The following is a 22,320-nucleotide window of genomic DNA, read 5'->3' as shown; positions in this document are numbered from 1 at the left end:
CCATGCCCTTACTTAATTCTCATAGCAACTCTCACAAAGGATTCTGATGTTCGGGAAGGTTCATTGGTTTTGCCTGAGGTCACACGAGTGGTAATAGATTTTGTCCCAGGCCTGAGTGCTTTCAAATCCACCGTTCTATTGACAGAACAGCTTTTTAAAGACTGAGCTTAGGTTTTTCTAGAGAGGCAAAGAAAAATAAGAGAAGATAATAAGTCCAGATCTGTGTTTATTTCCTTTGTTATTAAAAGGAAGCTTATTGCTATCTTTCGATGCTACCAACATCACCTTCTAAACTGCCTCAAAATCATGTTTTGTATTGAAATCGAGCAAGACCCTGTGGGGCTCCTTGCACAGAAGTCTTTATGTCCTGTTTCTTGACTCTAACCTCCATGACCTTCCCTGAGTTCCAAAGGGCAGATTCGAACAGTTGCTAATCCACAAAGGGAAGGGATGCAAAGACAAGGGAGGGGCAGCCAAGAAACAATAGTGCAGCCTTGGGGCGGGGTGCTGGTTCCAACTCAAGGGATACACATAACAGTGCCTTTAAGCTCTTTAAGATGTCCACATTCTTCATATGAGAAAGACCACCTGAGGCTACATTAAAGGAACCAGAGAAGCTCACCAAGAAGATTACTTGAGACCAGATTAGAGGTGCAGGCCCTGCACACACCCTAATCTTATCAGCAACCCCACCCTTGAACCGTTGCTATAAAACTCCCCATCAAATCCTCCTGGGCTGGGACACATAGTTTTCAAGGTCAGGGACTGCTGTGTTCCCCTTTGCCTGGCAAAACAATAAAGCTATTCTTTTCTACTTCACCCAAAACTCCGTTTCCAAGACTTGATTCGACACCTGTGCTGAGAGGCTGAGCTTTTGGCATCAGTACCAAGTGGGTGTTCAGAGTATTTGTAAAACTGAGGCTTTTAAACATGTGTCTAGGCATACCTGGGAGATACTGCAGGTTCTGTTCCAGGCCACCGCAGTAAAGCGAGTTCCATGAATTTTTTGGTTTCCCAGTGCGTGTAAAAGTTATGTTTACATTATACGGTAGTCTATTAAATGTGCAATAGCATTATGTCTAAGAAAACAATGTACATACCTTAATTTAAAAATACTTTATTGCCAAAAAATGCTTTTGATTTAAAGTGAGAGATGTGTAACTTCCTTTCACTTGAACACTTAGAGACCATTGTGGGGTTGTTACTAAGTCCAAGCTTGCTCTGCTCGCTGTACAACAGGCCAGTAAATTGGAGACGAGGTGTTGAGGCAAGGAACATGACTTTATTCGGAAAACCGGCAGACTGAGAAGATGGTGGACTAGGGTCCCCCCAAAAACCATTTTATAGGGGTCTGGATGCCAATTTCTTTTCTAGAATCAGAGAGGGAGGTAAAGTAAAAGGGCAGAATAGAGAGGGAGAGGCGGAGAGGAAGTAAAGTAAAAAGGGCCATCAGTCTTGCAAAACATCTCCTGGAATGGCCAGCCTTGGGGAGGGGGGCGGGGATGTGTTAATTTCTTCTTTCTTGCAGCCATCCACAGGTGGGTAGGGTTCCCTGAAGCAGGCCATTATGTATGATAATAATAACAAAAGCAACGAAAAGCAAAGGCTAAAGTCAAAAGAGAAGGATCCAACTTGGGGTCAAAATTGGCTCTTCCCTGTTACAGGTTATTAATTGGCCTCATTTCAATATTGTTGTGTCTCAGGGAATAGGGAGGCCCGAAGAGAGGGAGAGAGATGAGGGAATGGCCAGTCTGTGGAGCAGTCAGAACACACACGATATTTATTGGTTAAGTTTGCCATCTTGTATGGGCGCCATTCGTGGCGCCCCAAAACAATTACAATAGTATCATCAGAGATCACTGATCACAGGTCACCTTAACAAATATAATAATGATGAAAAAATCTGACATATTGCGAGAATGCCAAAATGCGACACAGAGACAGGAAGTGAGCAAATGGCGTTAGAAAAATAGCACCGATAGACTTGCTCAACACAGGGTTGCCACAAACCTTCAATTTGTAAAAAATACTGTAGCTGTGAAGCTCAGTAAAGCAGAGCCCAATAAAACAAGGTCTGCCTATATTGAGTAGTTTTTTATGTACCAACCATGTGATGTTTTTTACAATCACTGTTGGTTAATTTGATGGCAAAGATTAAGAGAAGGTGCAAGGCTACTCAAACTAGAACCCCTAGGATGTAGGTCTGTCCGATGTCCATCCTACAGGTTCCATATATACTCGTGGAATTGAGGAATGATGAGGGAGACTCAGCAGGACCTGCTGATGGATTGAGAATGGGGTTTGAGGGAGAAAGAGCCATCAGGATGATGCCTATGTTTCAGCCTGACCAACTGGGAGAATGTGGTGCTATTTCCTAAGATGAGGAAGGAGAGGGCAGGATTGCATTTTAAGGAAAAGATTGGAAGTCAGTTTTGGACATGGTGACTGAAAGGTGCCTTTGAGACACCCAGATGGAGGTGTCAGGTGGGCAGTCAGCTGTGTAGATCTGTTATTGGCTGAAAGTCTGGATGGAGGTGCTAAGTAGAGATGGGGGTTGATGGGGGAACTTATGGGAGAGGACAGGGAAGGAAGGGAACCAGGACGATCCCTTAAGGAATGCCAGCATTTAGAAGTCAGAAAAGTAAGAGGAACCCAGGAGAACAAGGAGGTCTGGAAAGTCAAGAGAAAAGGGGTCCTAGAAAAAAGGGGTGACTGACCATGTCTAATTTTGCCTGGAGTTCAGTCAAGTGTCTTGCTTTCAGCTACTGGGATACCATTGATGATCAGAGCGGCTCTGGGGGAGACGCAGGAGCAGAAAACCAGAACAGAGTGAGTAGAATGGTGACAAGAAGTATGGGCAGCTCCTTCAAGGTGCTTTGCTATGAAGGGGAGCAGAGAAATGGAGCCGAAGCTTAAGGAGAACGTGGGCCCATGAGAGGGAAATGCTTAAAGCACTCTGGGTGGATGCAGAGACAGCCGAAGGTTGGTTGTAGAGCCCAGGGTTTAGGAACTCAGGCTGAGCAGCCGGGCCTCCTGGTTTGGGTCCGAGTTCTGCCACTTGCTGTTGGGTGACTGGTTGCCTTTTCTATAAAATGGGGATAACTGTGCCTGCCTCAGAGAGTGCGAGGACAGTGGCTGGTCCCCTGCTCTGCACAGGAAGGGCTTTTCCAGGTGAGCAGGAGAGGGACGAGGGGAGTGTGGTATTCTCCTGTGGCTGCTCTAACAAAGTACTATAAACAATGGCTCCAAGCAGCAGAAACTTATTGTCCACAGTTCTGGAGGCTGGAAGTCCAAGGTCGGTCTCACTGGGCTGAAGTCAAGGTGTTGAAGGATTGCAGTCCCTGCAGATACTCCTGGGGAGGGTCTTTCCTTCCTCTTCCAGCATCAGGGGGCAGCCAGCAGTCCTTCACTTGTGGCCGCATCACTCGAATCTCTCCCCCACGTGGCCTCCTGCTCTTCTGTATGTATCCAATCCCTCTGCCTCTTCCTAGGAAGACACTCGTGATTGGATTGAGGGCTCACCAGATAATCCAGGATGGTCTCCCCAGTCATGATTATTCACTTACATCTGCAAAGATCCTTTTTTCAAATAAGGCCACATTTACAGATTCCAGGGGTTAGGACCTGATATATTTGGGTGGCCATTATTCCAGGAAATGATCAGGAAATCTCAAAAGAATGAGGAAGGGAGTGGAGACTTGAGGGGTCTCATGAAGAAGTAAGAGGAGGGGGTCTGTGGGTTGGGCGTTTCAAGGAGGTGGGTTATAGCATTGTTTCTGGAATGTTCCTGAGGGTTCTCTTCAGACAAGGGCCGTTGGAAACGGTCTTCTCTCTATTAAGAAGTAGTTGGTCCAGGGCTCAAATCTGAGTCTTCTGACACCAAGGCTGGGTGCCCTCTGGTGCTTCCTCATTGTCTACAAAGCATTTGATGGACAGTCTTCTCAAACTGAGCAAGAGGAGACTCCCCAGGAGGGAAAGCAGTCCTGATCCAGGTGAGGCAGCCTTCCCCCTCATAGTACAGCTTCCCCACTTCCCTCAGTGGGATTGGGATAGAAGTGGCAGCTTGCAGGTGGCAGGGGTTCAGGAAATACTTACGGCCTTGAAGAATCGCACCTCGTCGCCTGGGGCCGGATGTCCCACTGGAGACTAGTGGGGTCGTGGTGGGTTTTAGGAGGCCAGTAAATAACTCCCTCCTCTTTTCTTCCCAAATTCTAAATGACTTTGAGGATACCTCTTTCCCTTCCCTCTCCTCCCCTCCCCCCTCCCTTCCTCTCCTTCCCCCCTCCCTTCCTTCTTTCCTTTTTCTTCCTTCATTTTTTTTTCTTCTTGTATTGATTAAGCATCTAGTATGTGTCAGATACCGTGCCACATGGTGGGGACACAAACAAGAGTCACCCGTGCTCCCACCCCTGGGCCCCCGTCAGGCCCTCACCACATGGTTTTGTGATGCCCAGACTGTGTGTCTGTTTCCGCATTAGACCCTGAGCCCTTGGAGGGAACCAGTCTGGTGGTACTAGGTAAGCGTCAGCCATCGTCTTGTGAATGAATGAGTGGGTGAAATTCGCACTGGATGTTGAAGGGTCATCGAGACATTGTCAGGAAGTGAAGGGGCTCTTAAGAAGATAACCCAAGTCTGGGCCGTTCCTGGATTTCTGGAAGGATCAAGTTCACCTAGAGCATCAAATGGCCAAGCATCTTGCTACACAGGCCAACTGAGGCAGAAAGCAGCCCTGTCCTCACACCTGTGCCTTGCCCCTGGGTCCCACCAGTGCCCGACCAGCCGGAGGGGGATTTTCATGGGGACATAATGAGACTGCTGCTGAGCAGAGCAGCAGCAGTGCCAGTCTGGTTTCCATGGTGACCCTCACTCGTCTTCGCAGCAAGGTGTTTGTCGGAGAAGTTCTGTGTCCCACAAACACCTTCTTTCGGCGAGTGTTTACCGAGCTCCCGCTGAGTGCTTGGCGCAGAGCTGGGTGAGGTGCTGGAGAGGAAGCCAAAGCAAGTGAGGACCCAACATGCAGCCATCTACGGGGAGAATCAACTCAGACGAATAAATGCAGCGCAGTGAGACGGTGCAGGCTGGGATGATCATCGACTAGCACCCTCACCCCCACTGCAGCGCCTCTGCTGTGTGCGAAGGACTTACAAATGGTCCGTTTAACAATTGCAGGCTGTGATGGCTGTGCTCTCTGACTCAGCATCTCACCTTCCTCACACCACCCCTTCCAGATCACAAGGTTCATGCATCCTCTTAGGAGTTTCTTAGACATAACAGGAATCATCTCAACGGTTGGGCGTGTCTGAGGGGTCAGTAAACAGCTCCCATCTCCCACCACCTTGAGTACTGAGCCAATTGGGAGATAAGACATACATCAGGCATGTTGTCCAGTCCAGCCAGAAAAATCACCCATCACTTTTATTACTTAGGCTGGAGGATGTGGCTTTTATCTGGAAGCATAGCCAGCCCCACTGCAGGCCTCTCCCTAAAACTGACTGCAGGGGATTCCTGCTTCGGTCCTCCATCACTTCCACTCCCGGATCTTCTCCACGTGGAGGGGCCGTAAGCAGGGGGAAAAGGCACATGGCCCCTCCCCAGCACAGGCCATCATTCAACTGCAGTGATGGACACTAGTTCGTGGAAGTTTGTGTGTGCTGGCAGGTAGGGCCGGGTGCTTCGGGTGTGGTGGTGCTTCTAGCCGACTTCCGAGGTGCTGTCCTGGGCCACCATCTTGACATCACTATCCGCATTGGTCTGGCACCAGCCACAGAGAGCGGCCAGAAGAGAGGTTGTCAGAAGCGACCCAGAAATTCATTCTGTCCTGCAGGGACACATAGTCCCTGACTCCGATAACACCCATGTTTGCTTTTTTTCTGTTTCTTTACTCAATTTTTTGAATAGTAACTAATGAACATGGCCAAGAATTAGAATGACAGAAGAGGCCATACTGTAAAAACCAAATTGTCTTCTCATCACCTGCGCTCTGGTTGTCATCCCCAAGGCAAAGGCAGGCTGTTACCCATGTCATGTACCTTTTGGAGATCATCTATGGCTACATATATATTTACACATATACTCCTTTATTAAAATGCAAAATAATCACATACTTTACCCACTGTTTTGCTCCCTTTTCTCCCACTTTGCAGCAGTCTTGGAGATCTATACCTACACAGCGACCTTGCTCTTTTAAGTGGCTGCATAATATTCCCATAACAGTAATCATAACTGAATTTCTGGAGAACTTAATATGAATGAGACACTGATCTGGTTGTTTTATTGACATTGACATTAACATATTTACCCTTCAAAGCAGCCTCTGAGCTAAGTACTATTTACAGATGAGGAAACTAAAGCCCAGAGAGTTTAAGTCACTTTCCAGAGGTCACAAGGCAAGTAGGAGGTGTGGTCAGGACATGCGTCCAGAGCCTACCATCTTAACCACACCCTCCCACAGTGCTGCGGTGCCTGTCGGGCACAGACGTCTTTATGCACGTGTGCAAGGTCATCTGTAGCATGAATTCTTCAAAGTCAAGTTGCTGCATTAGTGTGTATTTTTAAAAATAGGTATTGCCCACCATAGAGGCCGGACCAGTTTGCCACCCCCAGTGTTTGAGATCCTCTCTTTCCCACACCCTAGTCATAGGGGCAGCTGATCTTTCTACCTGTGTCGGTCTGATAGGAAACCATGGCACCTCCCTGGAGCTCTAATTTTTCACTTTTCTTATAATGTGTGAGGTTGGACAACTTTTCATACGTTGAAGGTGTAGTTGTGTTTTCTTGTCTGGTTAGCAGAGGAGGTCGCCTGGGCTTAGCACAGGGCTGCTTGAGTGGCAAGGCTCTTCCCCACTCTTGGCTCCGCCATTTAATCATTTAATGACTTTGACCACAACCCGTAACCTTCCCGTGCGTCAGTGTCCTCATCTGAACACGGGGATGGTGAAGGTTTAATGAGCTCCCACACACCCAGACCTGAGACTGGGGATGCCTGGCTCATAGTAAGTGAGTCACCGTTTCCAGTCATTTTAGCTCTTGGCTCTATTCTGCCCACTGAACCCCATGGTTTCTTTCTATGGCTCAGTTTCATGGATTTTGCAAAAATGGACAACATTTCCTCGGTGACTCCTGACTCCTTATTCTGCTGCCCACGCATGCCAGGCAGTCGTTCAGTCTACGGTAGGTGGCAAGAGGCTGCAAATGCAAGGGTGAGCTCAACAGGCAGGGTCCTGGCCCTCGGGGCTTATGGTCTAGTGAGGGAGACAGGCAATCATCAGAGAACCACATGGAAAAATATATGATTCTACACCGTGCTGGGCACCGTGAAGCTTTATCTCCTTGTCCTTAGCACGTGTCTGCCCTGTAATCAGCACCAGTCCCGAGAAGTGGAAAAGTCACCCCGAGTGCTCAGTAAATGTTGGTGAACGAGTGAACAAGAATAGGATTAATACTGTGATTGTGTCCAGTGCACGTAAAGTGAAAAATCGTTAACTCTGTGCAAGTGCGACAATAAAAAGCCCAGAAATTCATTCACCTCCTGAAACAGTAGTGGCTGAGCTCATGAGGGGCTGGACGTTCCCTCGAGGCTGCCAGGATGGCACACCTTGGAGGTGGTTGTCATGAAATGTTGGGATGTGGTGAAGGTTAAATGAGCAACAAAGGGCACATTTTATATGTATGCATCAATGAGCGGGAAAATAAGCTTCTCTTGGTTATGTAAGAGTACACCCTTACAACTAGTGAAAGGACAGCTGTGGGATGAAAACCATTTTCACAAATTGCTGATCATCTGTTAGCTAACATCAAGTATAAAGTGATTCCTACTTTCCTGGGAGAATAGAATCTTAGAGTTTTGATGCTGCAAAGGATCTTAGAGGTCATCTGGTCTAAATTCTTGGCCAGGGAAAAAGTATTCTTGTTACCAAAAGTTAGGTCAGCTACTCGCTGCTTGAAAGCCAATACTTGAGAGGCAAGGTTGATGGAAAGGAAAGTTTCGTTTATTTTGGAGGCCAGCAACTGGGGGAGAAGGCAGAGTCGTGTCCAAAGGCCAACTCCCCCCTGACAATCAGTGGACAAGAGCTTTTAAAGGGAATTTTCAGGGGTGTATAGGTGGAGGGAGGGGGCTACATGCAGAAACGGCACAGTCAGCTCTGACAGTCATCTGGAAACTGGTCACGTTGTGGTCTGATCAGCGTCATCTTGATTGTTTCAAGTACAGTTAATCTTCAGTTTCCGGATCAGTTTGTTCCCATTTCCTTGAGGCCAGTTCTCAGAATTGTGGCAGCTTATGTCATGGCTACAGTCTAGTCATCATGTAGTTAACTTCTTCCACCTGGGGAGGGTTTCAGTATCTACAAAACAGCTCCCAGGATATGGCTCAGAATATTATCTATAGCCCTTGAAGAAGAACTAAAAGTCCTTGACTTTGCTTAATGACTGAACTATTGTTATTTGGTCATGTTTCACTGTTTTCCTTTGCTTCTGCATTTTCTCACTCTCTGATTAATTTTATTCTTTGGCTAAGGTTTTTCTATAGACAAGAGGCAGGTGGAGGACATGGAGGGCAAGGACCATGGGGCCCTGCTCCATTCCATTGTCTCTAGTACACCCAACAGATGGTCAACCCATTTATACTTGGATATCTCATTGACAGTGAGGGGCTTCCATTCTTGGGAGGCTGCTGTTGGAGCTTGAATTGTGTCCTCGCAAAAAGATATATTGAAGTCCTAAACCCCAGCACCAGTGAATATGACTTTATTTGGAAATAGAATCTTTACAGATACAATTAAGTTAAGATGCCAGTATGACTGGTGTCCTTATGAGAGGGAAATTTGGACACAAACAGAAAGGGAGAACATCATGTGAAGACAGAGGTAAAGACTAGTGATGCCTCTACAAGCCAAGGAATGCCAAGGATTGCTGGCAACACCAGAAGCTGGGAGAGAGGTATCGGACAGATTCTCCTTCATGGTCCTCAGAAGGAACCAACCCCGTGGACACCTTGACTTTAGACTCTGGCCTCCAGAAGTGGGAGAGAATACATTTCTGTTGTTTGAAGCCACCTGGTTTGTTAAGGCAGTCCTAGGAAACCAATACAGCACCTTAATCCATTTCTTCAGAATCAGAATCTGAGAGTAGTGCTGGGAATCTGCATTTTAACATGAAGTCATTCTGGTCATTCTGATGCCTAATAGTTCGAGAACTTCTGCTGGAGACCCGTGTGCCCAAACCGTGCATCCTCTAGTTGGTTCTGGGCCGAGTCCCAAGGTTCCCCGTGTAAAACTGCAAACCCTCCAGCCCTCTGTCTCTCTTACCCTGGACCATTCATCTGCAACTCCGAGCCCTCACTGCCTGAAGGATGCTCCTGTGGGTCTTAACCCCCCTGCATAGCTTCCTGCCTCTTGATCCAGACTTCTGGCCTCCAGATCTGTGACACAAGACATTCCTGTTGTCCTGAGCCACCTGGTTTGTGAGACTGTGTTACAGCAGCTCCAGGAAACCAGTAAGTCGTCCGTCTCAGTGTAGGCAGCTTGTAGTCCTTGAAAGGCCCTCCTCGTCTTTAACCAGGAGTCCCCATTCAAGGTTCTATGTAAGCAAGCAAACAGCCTGGTGAACTGTGGGCGTCATCCCGACACGGCCTCTCCTTGGGGCCCCTCACCTCTCTCTCCCAGACCTCTCCCCTCTTTCCATCTCACCTTCACCACCCGATTCCTGGTCGTTGCCATGCCTTCACCGGCCACCTGCACTCACCTCACGTCCATCCCGGACCCTCAATACATTCTTTTCAGTGACCCCGGCTTTGCCAGCCTCCTGTTGCTCTTGGTAAACCTGTGTCATCTGCCCACAATTGGAAATAGTGTACACATGGTCACCATTGCCAGATACCTCTGAAATCATCATGAAGATGGTGGAACCTGGAACAACAATAGACATTTTAGGGAGGTGGCTTTTAGTGGATTACGAAGAAGACCATTCTGACTGTCTGAGCTCTCCCACGATGCAAAGCCCGCCCGGAGAGGCAGTTAGCACCCCTCACCATGCGCCAGGACTCTGGAGCCACATGTCATGGCTTCAAATCCCAGTTCTGCCACCTAATAGCATTGTGACTTTCAACAAGGTAATTTTTCTGTGTCTCAGTTTCTTCACCTACCTTATAAGATCATCATGGGGATTAAAGGCTTGATATCCATCAAGCTATTAAAACAAAGCCTGTGCATAAAAGGCACTATTAATCCTCTCAATGACCTTCATTTTTTTAAGAATATTTTATTGAAGTATAGTTGATTTACAATGTTAATTTCTGCTGTACAGCAAAGCGATTCAGTTATACATAAATACGTTCTTTTTCCTATTCTTTTCCATTATGATTTATTACAGGATATCGACTATAGTTCCCGGCGCTATACAGTAGGACCTTGCTGTTTATCCATCCTATATATAATAATTTGCATCTGCTAATCCCAGACTCCCAATCCTTCCCTCCCCCAACCCCCTTGCCCTTGGCAACCACAGATCTGTTCTCTATGTCTGTGAGTCTGTTTCTGTTTTGTAGATAAGTTCATGTGTATCTCAATGGCCTTCATTTGACATGGGTGATAATATTCTTACTAACCAACTAGGGATCTAGGATCAGAGACATCAAATAACTCACCTGAGTCACCCAGCGCCTAAGAGGGGGAGCTGAGATTGGAAGCTAAGTTGGCATGACTCCCGAGTTCATGATGTTTTCAGACATAGTGAAACACCATCTCTTGGGAAACGACCAAGTGGAGAGAGGAACTCTCTCTTACATTTTTCGCCTGTTCCAGACCTGTCCCGTCAGGTCTGGCCACCGAGGGGGTGTGGAGTGGGCAGTGATGTGGAAACGCCAGGATGGAAGGAGTTAATGAGCCCCTGTCTGCTTCAAGCTTGGAGAGGGAGGGCCCAAGCTGACTTCTCAACCAAGAGATCTTTAAGAGGAAAAAGTCAAAGACAAGGATGTTGACCCTGGATCTGACAATCTATTTGAGTTTATACCAAACTAAAAAATGTAGGGTTTATCCTAACTTGAACCAGTGTTTCACTCACACACAGTAATTAGTTTTACTCTGATTTAACCTGCCATTACAGTTTTGACAGTGAGGATACCCAGGAGGTATTTTCCCCTGAATTCTTATTGTCCAGACCCTCAAATCGATTGGATATAAATATGATTTATGGTCCCTGCATGGAATCTTGCTGCAGTAAGATGCCATGGTAATTGGCTCCTATGAGGAAAATTTCGGTTTCACTAATACTCAGTTGGTTTTTGTGGGTCTATTATGCTTACATCAGCCAACATGGAGATTTATATTATAAAAAATGGCCATGGCCATTTCATTTTCACTCTGAATGGATTACCCTCCTTGCTAATGAGTCCTCTTTCTCATTCAGGAGAACACCTACTGCCTTCTGTAGCAAATCCTACCATAGTTTCTTTCTGACACCTTGCTTGCCATTTGGTGACAACTTGATTCATTTTTATACAAAATAAATAAGGAAAAAGACACTTATGTCTTTCTCTGTTTCTTTTGTATCGTCAGTAGCTAAGCAAAGTATTAATCAGTTCTTGGATAAGTTAAGCTGTGCCGTTTCTTTTGCAAAAGATGTTATCATGGGAAAGCCACTAACACATTTTAATGGCTTATATTTATGAAGTGCTCCCTCCGTACTGGTCATTGTTCTAACTCCCACGTGAAATCACTCATTTATAAGAGGGCTATCGCTTGTACAGGATGTATACGCAGCAAAACTGGCCAGAGTAAGTACATTCCTCTCTAAAGTACAGTGACGAAAGCTGACACTTTTGCGACCTGAAAAAATTAAATGTTCTCTAGGAAAGAAGCGTTTGAATCTTGCTAACTTTGCCAACTTGTTGAAGCAGTAAAGAAGTTTAAGAATCCAAGTCCAGTCTGTGCAACTCAAAATGTCTTTGTTTCATGGAGGCATTAGGGACTTTTGGAAGGGGGGGGAGTGGGAAAATATGTGTATTTCATTGTTGTCTAAATAATTAAAAGTACCATAGGGGGTGATGAGAATTTTACCAGTGGATCCAATCCTATATGCAAACTATGCATTCTTAATATGCATTTCGTTCTTCTGTGGCTGTTTGGGAAATTAACAGATGATACCTTCATTAATTGCGTGCTATTTTAATTGGTTTAAAGGGGCATTTTTCTTTCTTTTATGGCTTTGGAACACCCTGACAGTTTTATTGTTACTTCTGAGAGTTTATCCATGGTGATTAACATTAATACTATTAAAACAGAAAGTGCCTGTGAGCTTGTGTTCCCAGGGGATCGGGAAGGGTGAGCTGTGAGGACCGACTCTCTTCTGCTGCCAATTTCCTGGGAGAGAGAATAGAAAAGAATAAGGAAACTACTGTATTTAGAAACAACAAAATGCCAGACTCCGCACCATGTATTTTCTATATCTGTATTATCTATATCTATATCTCTTTTAGCCCTGAACAACTACCTATGAGGATGGTCCCCATTGTGCGGTGGGGAAGCCGAGTCCTTTACCCAGCTCGCTTAAGCTAGGAAGTGATTTAAGAGCAAAGAACTTAGGGAAATGTCCTCCTGTTCATTTCAATCCCCTTGTACCTGGTAAAGCACTTGCAGTTTACCCAATAGGTAGCCACTCATTTTCTTATACAAGTTAATAAATGAATGAATGAATGAATGATGGATGGAGTGAGTCAGATAAGGTGTATGAGTTTCATATCCAGCTGTAACAAGTGACCACAAACTTGGTGGCTTAAAGCAATACAAATGTATTATCTTACAGTTCTGGACATCAAAGTCCAATATGGGCCTCGCTAGGAAAAATCAAGATGCCAACTGTAGGGGAGAATCCATTTCGTTGCCTTTTCCAGCCTCTTGAAGCTGCCTACGTTCCGAGGCTCGTGACCCCTGCCTCCATCTTCAAAGATGATGATCCCTTCACTCCTACCCCCCTACCCCCGCTTCCTTCATCGAATCTCCCTCTGATTCCCATTCCTCTTCTGCCTTCCTCTTCCACTTTTAAAGACCTTGTCATCAATCTCTGGTGTAAGGTGGGCTGATTAGCAGCCCTAGTTCCATCTGCAACCTTATTTCTGCTTTACCATGTCACCTAACAGATTCACAGCCTCTGGGGATTAGGACATGAACATCTTTTGGGGGGGGCATTATTTTGTCTACCACAAAAAGCTTCATTAAAGGTGTGAAGTCTACTTTGTCTGTCTCAGTAGAGAAGTAATTCTTTTCTGAGACCGTGGAACATGGTTTGTTTGGTTCCTTGGATATTTAACCATACATACACCACCTGGAGGCATCTCTTGGCTTTTTCCTCGCTTTGTAACCTGCAGACACTCTCCGCACATGCCATGTTTAGTAAGTACCCGTTGAAGAAATGAAAGAATGAATTGAATGAGCTGTTGTTTAAAACTAGATTAATTTGGCCTAAAGGATACGGGAGACATTTTGATCTAAGATGGTAAAATTTGAGCATTAAAAAGAATAATGGCGGCAGTCGATTGAAACCCACCAAATATATACAATTTCACAGTGATTCTACGCAGAGGCAAGGGGTCTTCCTAGATTCAGCTCAACATTTGCACCCTTCAGACTCCCATAGGCCACACTTGACCCCTTCTATGTAACTCGAGGGCAGGAACGCAGTGTACGTGTCCACTGTGAGGGCAGCGTTAGACAGTCTTCTGTGGGTGCCCTTGCCTCAGGTCACACTGCAACCTATAGCTGTCCAGGAGGTATTTTCTCCCCAAGTCACACAGCTCTAGTGCAAGGAGGTTCAGTCTACACCAGGCAGCTATGGGAGCCTTCCTGGCTTAAATGCTTCATACCCCAAAGTTGCCAGCATCTTTTGTAACAACTCGCGGGCATGGCTTCCAGCGTTTCCACAAGGGACATGCCCAGGTCCAAGAATGACCTCACTCGGGGAAGTTCAAAGCACAGTGTCTGCTTCCCTGTTAGGGATTTATGGTTCATTTACAGGTCCTCCCATCCAGATGTAATTTACCAATCAGGCATCATTTTTGATGACATTTGATGTTCTCGCCCTTCTGAGGTTTTCAGGTAAAAGCCAAAGCTCAGGTTCTCAGGAAGTTGGAAAAAGTTTTATTAACCTTTTGCTCTCATACCAAAACAAGCAAATAAACCAATGAACAAACAGACCCCAACTCATTTGTCACCATTGGAGGTTGCTATGACACCAGCTCTTTAACTAGCAAAGAATCAAACATCTATCATAATTATAAGCTTTATGTCAGAGTAACTGCATTATTGAGGAGAGAAAGTTCTTTGTGAAGAACTCCAGCTTAAAAAAATACAGAAGAAATGATAGAATTAGAAAGTGTGATTTTTCAACCCCTAGTGGTATCATGGATCTAGGTAACAATTACAATGCATACTAAAGCCATTAGGTGAAAGGTAGATAGGGAATTTCATAATATAGGGATCATGCTGGCACCACTTGAACCTGTGATCCATCTTCGTATTTACCCATAGTATGATCCTACAGGAAGCACACGGTACTACTTATGGTACACTTGAAAAAAACAAACTTAATCTGACTCTAATCAAGACCTTAGATCTAACTAGTAGTTTGTGGAAATACAAGGGATAGAGGAACAATGACACCCTTTGGAAGCAATCAGCCAAGTCCAGAATGTGGGACATTCTGCAGGATGAATGACCTGGTTTCCCCAACAAATCATGGAAGGGAAAATGGAAGGGCAGAATGATATAGAATAAAGTGAACTTAGTCAACACTGTGTGATTTTGTTTGGTTCTTGAATTAAACTTTCAACTGTAAAAATTATTTTCGGACACTGGAGGTAGTTTGAATAATGACTGATATTAATTATTGGAATTATTGTTAACATTTTAAATATGATATGGTTAAATGATATTGAATATGATAATGACATCAAGGTTAAGTAAAACTGATATACATAAACACATATATACACATATATAGACATACATATGCACGTGTGTGTGTATGTGTGTGTATATATATATACAGTTGACAATGATGCATACTGAGGAAATTAAAGGTAAAATGAAAAATCTGGGGTTTGCTTTAAAATGTTAAGCAAACTTTGAAGGGAGTAACTAAAACAAGATTGGCAAATATTGACAGTTTTCCAAGTTGAGTAATGATTACATTGGGAGTCTGATTATTCTACCTACTTTAAGTGCCTGAAAATTTCCATAATAAAGTTTTCTTTTTTTTTCTTTTCATAATTTTTTAAAAATTTTATTTATTTATTTGTGGCTGCATTGGGTCTTCATTGCTGCGCACGGGCTTTCTCTAGTTGTGGTGAACGGGGGCTACTCTTTGTTGCGGTGCGCGGGCTTCTCATTGCAGTGGCTTCTCTTATTGTGGAGCACAGGCTCTAGGCACACGGGCTTCAATAGTTGTGGCACACGGGCTCAGTAGTTGTGGCTCGCGTGCTCTAGAGCGCAGGCTAAGTAGTTGTGGCCTATGGGCTTAGTTGCTCCGCGGGATGTGGGATCTTCCTGGACCAGGGCTTGAACCCGTGTCCCCTGCATTGGCAGGCGGATTCTTAACCACTGTGCCACGAGGGAAGCCCCATAATAAAGTTTTCTTAAAACCCTTATATTTTTACAGTCAGATGCCATTTTCTCCTATCAAATTATTAAAGATATTTAAACATTTTACAGGGAGGGGTGAAATAAGGATCCTACTGCATTGCTGGGGAACTTCTGGAAAGCAGTTTGGCAGGATGCCCTAAGAGGCTTAAAATATTGCTAGCATTTGACCCAGTGATTCCCTTTATAGAAATCATACTGAAAAAATCATTGTGAATATCAAAAACTCTTTACAAAGATGTTCACTTCAAGTTATTTTAGACTTTGAATTTTGCAAGTAACCCAAATGTGCACCACTAGAAGAATGGTTAATTGAATCTTGGTACACCACATCATGAAATATTTTGCAACCATTATAAAGGAGACTTTTACAGTTTTTAAATACAACTGGAAGATGCCTGTTACAACATTAATTGAAAACAGGACAAAACTGTACTTGCATCTATGTAAACAATATACATCCATGGGAAAAATATGTATAGACAAAAAAAATACTGGAAGCAAATACAACAAAATGCCTCCATTGGTTCTGATTGGGTGATAGACCTACAGTGAATGAAATCTTTTTCTGTGTTTATTTTCCAGATTTTTCTATCATGGACGTAATTTTGTCCTGTGCATTTTGTAATAGTTTTATAAAGGTATAACTAACATACCATAAAATTCACCCACATTAAGAGTACAGTCTGATATATATGTGTAAGTATATATAGTTGTACAACCACCATTACAATCAAGTTTTAGAACCTGTGACCCTGTGAAGTATCTCACAAATATTTCTTGAGTAGACCTCATTTTTAGAGCAGTTTTAGATTTACAAAACAATTGAGAAGGTAGTACAGAGTGTTCCTACATACCCTGTACCTAGTTTCCCCTGTTATTAAAATCTTCTATTACTATGGTACATTTGTTAAAATTAATGACCCAATACTGATACATTATTATTAACTAAAGTCCATACTCATTCAGATTTCCCTAGTTTTTACTTAATGTCCTTTTTCTGTTCCAGGATTCCATCCAGGGTATTACATTACATTTACTTGACATATCTATACATTAATTTTTAATTGGAAAAAAGTAAAATGAACTTAATTTTTCAAATCCTCCAAATATTTAACCATTTTTCTCCTGGTCTTTTTGTTTTTGTTGACTTGTTGCTTGTTGACAAAGACCATGTCTTATATTAATTATATTCCTTGTAGTTTCCAACATGGTACCCTGCAAATTTACTAAATAATATTCTGCTAATTTAGTCACTGTCCTTCAGCAACTGGATGGAGCAGAAGAGAGGGAGAAAAGGAAGAGAAGGAGGGAAAAGGAAAAAAGAAAGACCTTACTTTACAGATAAGTTAAAACCTCAGAGCTCTGAGGGACCTTTGGTTTCTGCTGTGATTTTATGTAATGGAATTCTCTTGACCTTTGTGTTTCCCAGGCTGGAAATTGCAACCCTGAATCGGGCAGACTCAGATCTGGAAGCTTGTCGAACCCAAATCAGCAAAGATATCATTGCTCTTCTACTGAAAAATCTTACCAGCAGTGGCCATCTCTCCCCTCAGGTAGAGAGGAGGATGGGTGCTGTTTTCAAAAAGCAGTTTCTGTTGCTGGAGAAAGAAATTCAAGACGAGTATGATCGGAAGATGGTGGCCTTGACAGCTGAGTGTGACCTGGAAACAAGAAAGAAGACAGAAAGCCAGTACCAGAGGGAGATGGCAGCAATGGAGGAAGCAGAAGAGATGCTGAAACGTGTTAGTGAGAGGGTAAGGCAACTTTGAAAGGAAGGCTTTCATTTGCCTCCCTCCTTCATCATTTATCCATCCATCCATCCATACATACATACATACATCTACCTGCCCATTCATCCATGCACCCACCCATCCATCCATTCTCCCCACCTACCACCCTTCCATCTATCTGTCCATGTACTCATCCATCCATCCATTTATTCACTCACCACCCATCCATGCATCCATTCATCCAACCCCCAACCCATCCATCCATCCGCCTACCACCCTTCTATCCATCTGTCCATCTACACTTCCATCCATCCACCCAGAATTCATTCAGAAAGCATTTACTGATCACTACTGTCTAGGCAGTGAAGGTACAGAGAACACTGAGACATGTTCTGGCATTTGAGAAGTTCACAGTCTAATGAAGGGTACTCGCATATAACAAATGTGATTTCATTCAGCCATGTTGTCATAGAGGTACGTTCACAGTGCTGTGGGACGTCATGGGACGAGTAGAATGGCTTCATTCACAGAAAAGCATGTCCACGAGAGCACAGCTCAGGGGGGTTGTGATGTCAGTGCACATGTGTGTCCGTCTGGACTGCACCACGCTAAGTTCTCTCCAGCACGGTCTCTGGAGTCAGACAAACCTGGACTCATATATTCTAGTACACTCCAGCTCAGCTCCGGAAGGCCTTAACTAGCCTCTGTAAGTCTGTGAGTCAAGGCCGAGGACGCCCCCCTCTCAGAGCGGCTGGAAGAAGTAATGCAGGAAAGGAGCCCCGGGTGTGGGCTGTAGAAGGCTCTCGTGCACAGTGCCCGGTTCTGGGAGTTCTGACCTCTCGGCCTTCCCGGGGCTGGTCTCTGTTGATCGGAGATCAGCTCTCATTTTCCTAAGAGAGTGTCAGTTTCTGTCTTGAAAGGAATCATGCCAGAGTTTTTTCCCAGGCGCACCAAATCCAGTCTGATTTCTGCCTTCCTCCATGGAAGAGATGGCTGGTTCACTCCGGTGACTTGAGCCCACATAACCTGTTCTGAAAATTTATCATCCTAGGGAGGTCTAACATCTTAGGAATGAGCTTCTGAACTCCTAACTTCCATTCTGCAGACTGGCAGCCGTGCACAGAAATCCTCTGGGAGCGAGTAGAGAGCTCTCAGGGTGACAGCGCCTGGCTCTCAGATGGTCACCTGTGGTCAGACTACGGGCTGGGCACTAAAGCAGAGAGGCGCGATTCATGCTGTCTCACCCCCAGCCACTCCCCTGCAGCTGGGGTCCCCTCGCCTCAACACGCATCTCATTTTAGGGTGTGCCTTATTTTCTGTTTGGCTCCTGTGTGGATTTCCTATAGCTGCTGTAACAAATGACCACAGACTTCGTGGCTTAAAACAACAGAAATTTATTATCTCACAGTTCTGGAGGCCAGAAGTCCAAAATCAAGTCCAGAAGTCAGCCAGGCATCCCCCCTCTGAAATCTCTTGGGGAGAATCCTTCCTTGCCTCTGCCGGCTTCTGGTGGCTCCAAGCGTTCCTCGGCTTGTGGCTGCATCCCTCCAATCTTGACCTTGGTCTTCACGTGGCCCCATGACCCTGTCACCTTCACATCTGTCTCTTTTAAGGACACTCATCTTTTGATTTAGGACCTAGCTAAATGATCCTGTATGATTATCTACAAAGACCCTTATTCCGAATAAGGTCATGTTCATAGGTTCTGGGATTACCATGTGGATGTATCTTTTTGGAGAGGGGGCAACGTTCAGCCCACCACGGTTCTCCTGGCTGACCCCGCTCTCTGATCTCCATCCATGATTGCACAGGTCAGCACTGTGTTTCCCTGAGTCCAGCACTTAAAAAGAATGTGTTAAACACACTGTTCACTGATTCAGCCCCAAACAGTCTCATTCTCTCTCTCTCTCTTATTTCCTCAATTTGTTATATATTTTTTTCCGATAAAAATAATACACATTCAATGAGGGAGGCTTGGAAAGTACACAAAAGCAGAGGTTGGCAAACTGGGACCCATGAGTCCAATCCTGCCCGGCCTGTTTCTTCTGGCCCTTGAGTTGAGAATGGTTTTTACATTTTTAAAGGACTGTAAAAAGTAAAAACGAAAAAAGAATATGTGACAGAACCCTGACGTGTCCTGCAAAGCCTAAAATATTTATCTGGCCTTTACTGAAAGTCTGCCAACTCCAGCTCCAAAGCATGAAAAGAAAAACCCAGAAAAAAATTGAAACCCATTCCACCAGTCAACAGTAGACAAACATTCGTTCAGCCTGTTTGTTGAGTTCCTGCTGTGTGTCTGAGCCTGGAGACACCACCATGCTAAGGGAACCCCACTCCTGTCCTCGGATTTCAGCATAAACCTTTTGCTTTATTTTTACTTTTTTTTTTTTTTTTACAGAGTAAGGTTTATGCGGTTCATTGAACTTTCTATCATGGTTGTTTCCACTTACCATCACAGATGTCATTAAACCCTATCACACTTAGCATTCACTGAAGGCCAGGAATTTTTCAGAGCACATCACCTGGACCTTCTCTTCAAATATTCACACCCACTCAGTGAAGTGGGAATTGATAGGCTCCCACGTATACAGGTGAGGAAACAGATGGGAGAAGGTCACCTGCCTGAGGACACGTGGGTGGACCAAGACTCACACCCAGGCAGCTCGCCCCGACCACCAAGCCTCAGGGCCACCCTCACGCAACAGTGCATCGTAATCCTGGTGGGCTTCTGTCTTTGCAATGCTTTCGTTACAAAGACTGCCCGCGGCAGCGCAGTTTTAAGTGTTTGCTCATTATTTCCACTGGTTGCTGGGGGCATGGAGAAGGGGTGACACACAGTGTCCTCCTGCTCCCTCTGTGCAGGGGTCAGGGTGGGCGGCACCATCACTGTGGATCCCCCAGGCCACCCTGTACAGAGACAAGTCTCCTTATTTGAGCAAATCCACTTCCAAAAATAGCATAAAGCTGCAAAGGTTAACAGAGCTATTTCCCTTCCAGTCTGTGCAAATCATTCCATCTTAGAATGACTTTGTCATCTATTCATTTATTGTAGTCATCTTTAAATAAAACGCATGAAAATATTTTGGCCATATTATTCCTCCAAGAATTAGTTTTGTTTTGTTTTTTTAAAAAAAGCTAAATGAGGAGTATCAGTTTCTTTGAGTAAAGTTTAGGAATTAATATAGCGATGAAATCTGTTCACATTTAAACATCTATATGATCCCGTACAGTCTGTAAAGCGTTTCTGCATGGAGAAGCTCTTAAGGGTAGTGGCAAATATAGACTCTGAAGGCAGGTGGCTTAGGTTTAGATCTCACTTTGTTCCTCCAGAAGGTGCATTGTTCAGGCTCCTTGGGTCTCGGTTTCCCCATCCTTAAACTGGGGATAATAATGATGCCTGTCATATAGGAGTGTCAATACTTGTATAGTACTTAGACCGATGCTTGGCAGGGTCAGCCCTGTTCTATCCGGTTTCATTATTTAGTGTAATCTTTAAAGAAGCCCATGACATAAAACAGTCAGGATATGAAATCTTTCCAGTTCAAGTTGGAGAAACAGAAGCCCAGAGGGGAGGTGACTTGCCCAGCTTCCTGCAAGCAGCCACTGGCCGTTCAGGGTGTGTGCTTTATAGAGGGACTCTTTTCCAGATCCACGTGCTTCCCAGCTACTTGGAGAAGAGGCAGCACCAGCGCATGCTGCCCTGAGCTTCCAGAGGCTTCCTAACTCCTTTGAGTGTGTCTTAAAGGAAAAGATGCCTTAAGTGCAAGAACTCTTACACTGCAACCATCTCTGGGGGATTTATTTCTATAAAACATTTTCACGATTGGCCCAGCTTGCTAAATTGAGTACAGGGAGTGTCATTTAGTACAGTCATAATTTCCTGACACGATTTCACATTTTTGATGGCCTAGAGTCAGCGCGAATAGCAGTTGTCAGAACGGCCTGGCACAGGCCTGCGATTCTCGAGCCAGGATCGAAGTGCCCTGTCCTGATGCATGCCTCCCAACCTCTCCATGCAAGTTGCTTTTTTAGGCATTTTAAGCCGAAGGATAAACATGCCTCATTTCTCTGAGAAGTCTGTTTTAGTGGAAAGTTCAATAGGGAGTTGGGGGTGAGTGACCATTATTTTAATGTACCTTTAAAAATGCACGTTTGTTGCCAATATTTAAAACATAAAATTTTGGATAGAAAATCCAGACTTTCAGCTTCTCTTAAAAAAATGGGACGATATGGCCACACCAGGTGCATAGTCCGACAGAGCTCCCTTTGGTGGGCTGAGCAGTGGCTGACCCCGTAAGCAGGGCTTGCTCGCTCTACTTTACCCCAGTCCCCAGTGCTGCCTAGTACAGTACTTCCCAGGCTACCTCACATGACCTCCCCTGCTTGGCAGGCCTGGGTGGTGTCCCCTGCTTTAGGGTTTAGTCTTCCCATCTGTGCCACAGAAGGATTGAACTCTAGAGCAGGGGATGAACACATTTCTGTGGGTCTCTGGACCCCCTTAGGAGGGCAGTGTACATGGAAATGGGGGGGACTCCCATCAAAAGTTATTTTAAGGAGCATTTCACTGTGACACAAACACATCATTTCCTCATGCCTTATTCTTCAGCAGAAATACTATTCTAAGCAAGGACAGATAATTACGTTTTAGGATTTGCACGCGTGCACTCAAGCATGTGTGTATGCGTGTGTGTGTGTGCGCGCACGTGTGCTGTGTGCTTGCTTTTTGTCCTGGCTGTGAGGAGTTAAATGGATTTCACCCCTGTTTCATTCCTATTAATTAAAATAATTGAGGTTTGGAGCTTGTCGAATTCCATACTGTCAAAACAGAAGGTCACTTTGATGGATGAATGGACCTACCTGGGCACCAGCTACTCCCCTGGTAGCAGAATATCCCTGTGATGCCCAGAGCCAGGGGCCCAACACCCTCATTGTGGGTGACTTGCATTCCGTAATTTAG

General features: G+C 44.8%; 1 protein-coding gene across 2 annotated transcripts in view; it reads left to right on the top strand.

Annotated features, from left to right (window-relative positions):
- The window catches only part of EVC2 (EvC ciliary complex subunit 2), a 143,864-nt gene that overhangs the window by 57,732 nt on the left and 63,812 nt on the right, over positions 1-22,320 (top strand). For both annotated transcript variants that reach the window (XM_036852531.1, XM_036852532.1), the window contains exon 10: positions 17,063-17,387. In XM_036852531.1, coding sequence (XP_036708426.1) covers positions 17,063-17,387 — 325 coding nt within the window. The remainder of the gene's footprint in view (positions 1-17,062; positions 17,388-22,320) is intronic.

This window comes from Balaenoptera musculus, chromosome 5, assembly GCF_009873245.2.
Source record: "Balaenoptera musculus isolate JJ_BM4_2016_0621 chromosome 5, mBalMus1.pri.v3, whole genome shotgun sequence".
NCBI classification, from domain to species: Eukaryota; Metazoa; Chordata; class Mammalia; order Artiodactyla; family Balaenopteridae; genus Balaenoptera; species Balaenoptera musculus.
The sequence above is the reverse complement of the archived record's forward strand: the minus strand, read 5'-3'. Positions and strand labels throughout refer to the sequence as shown.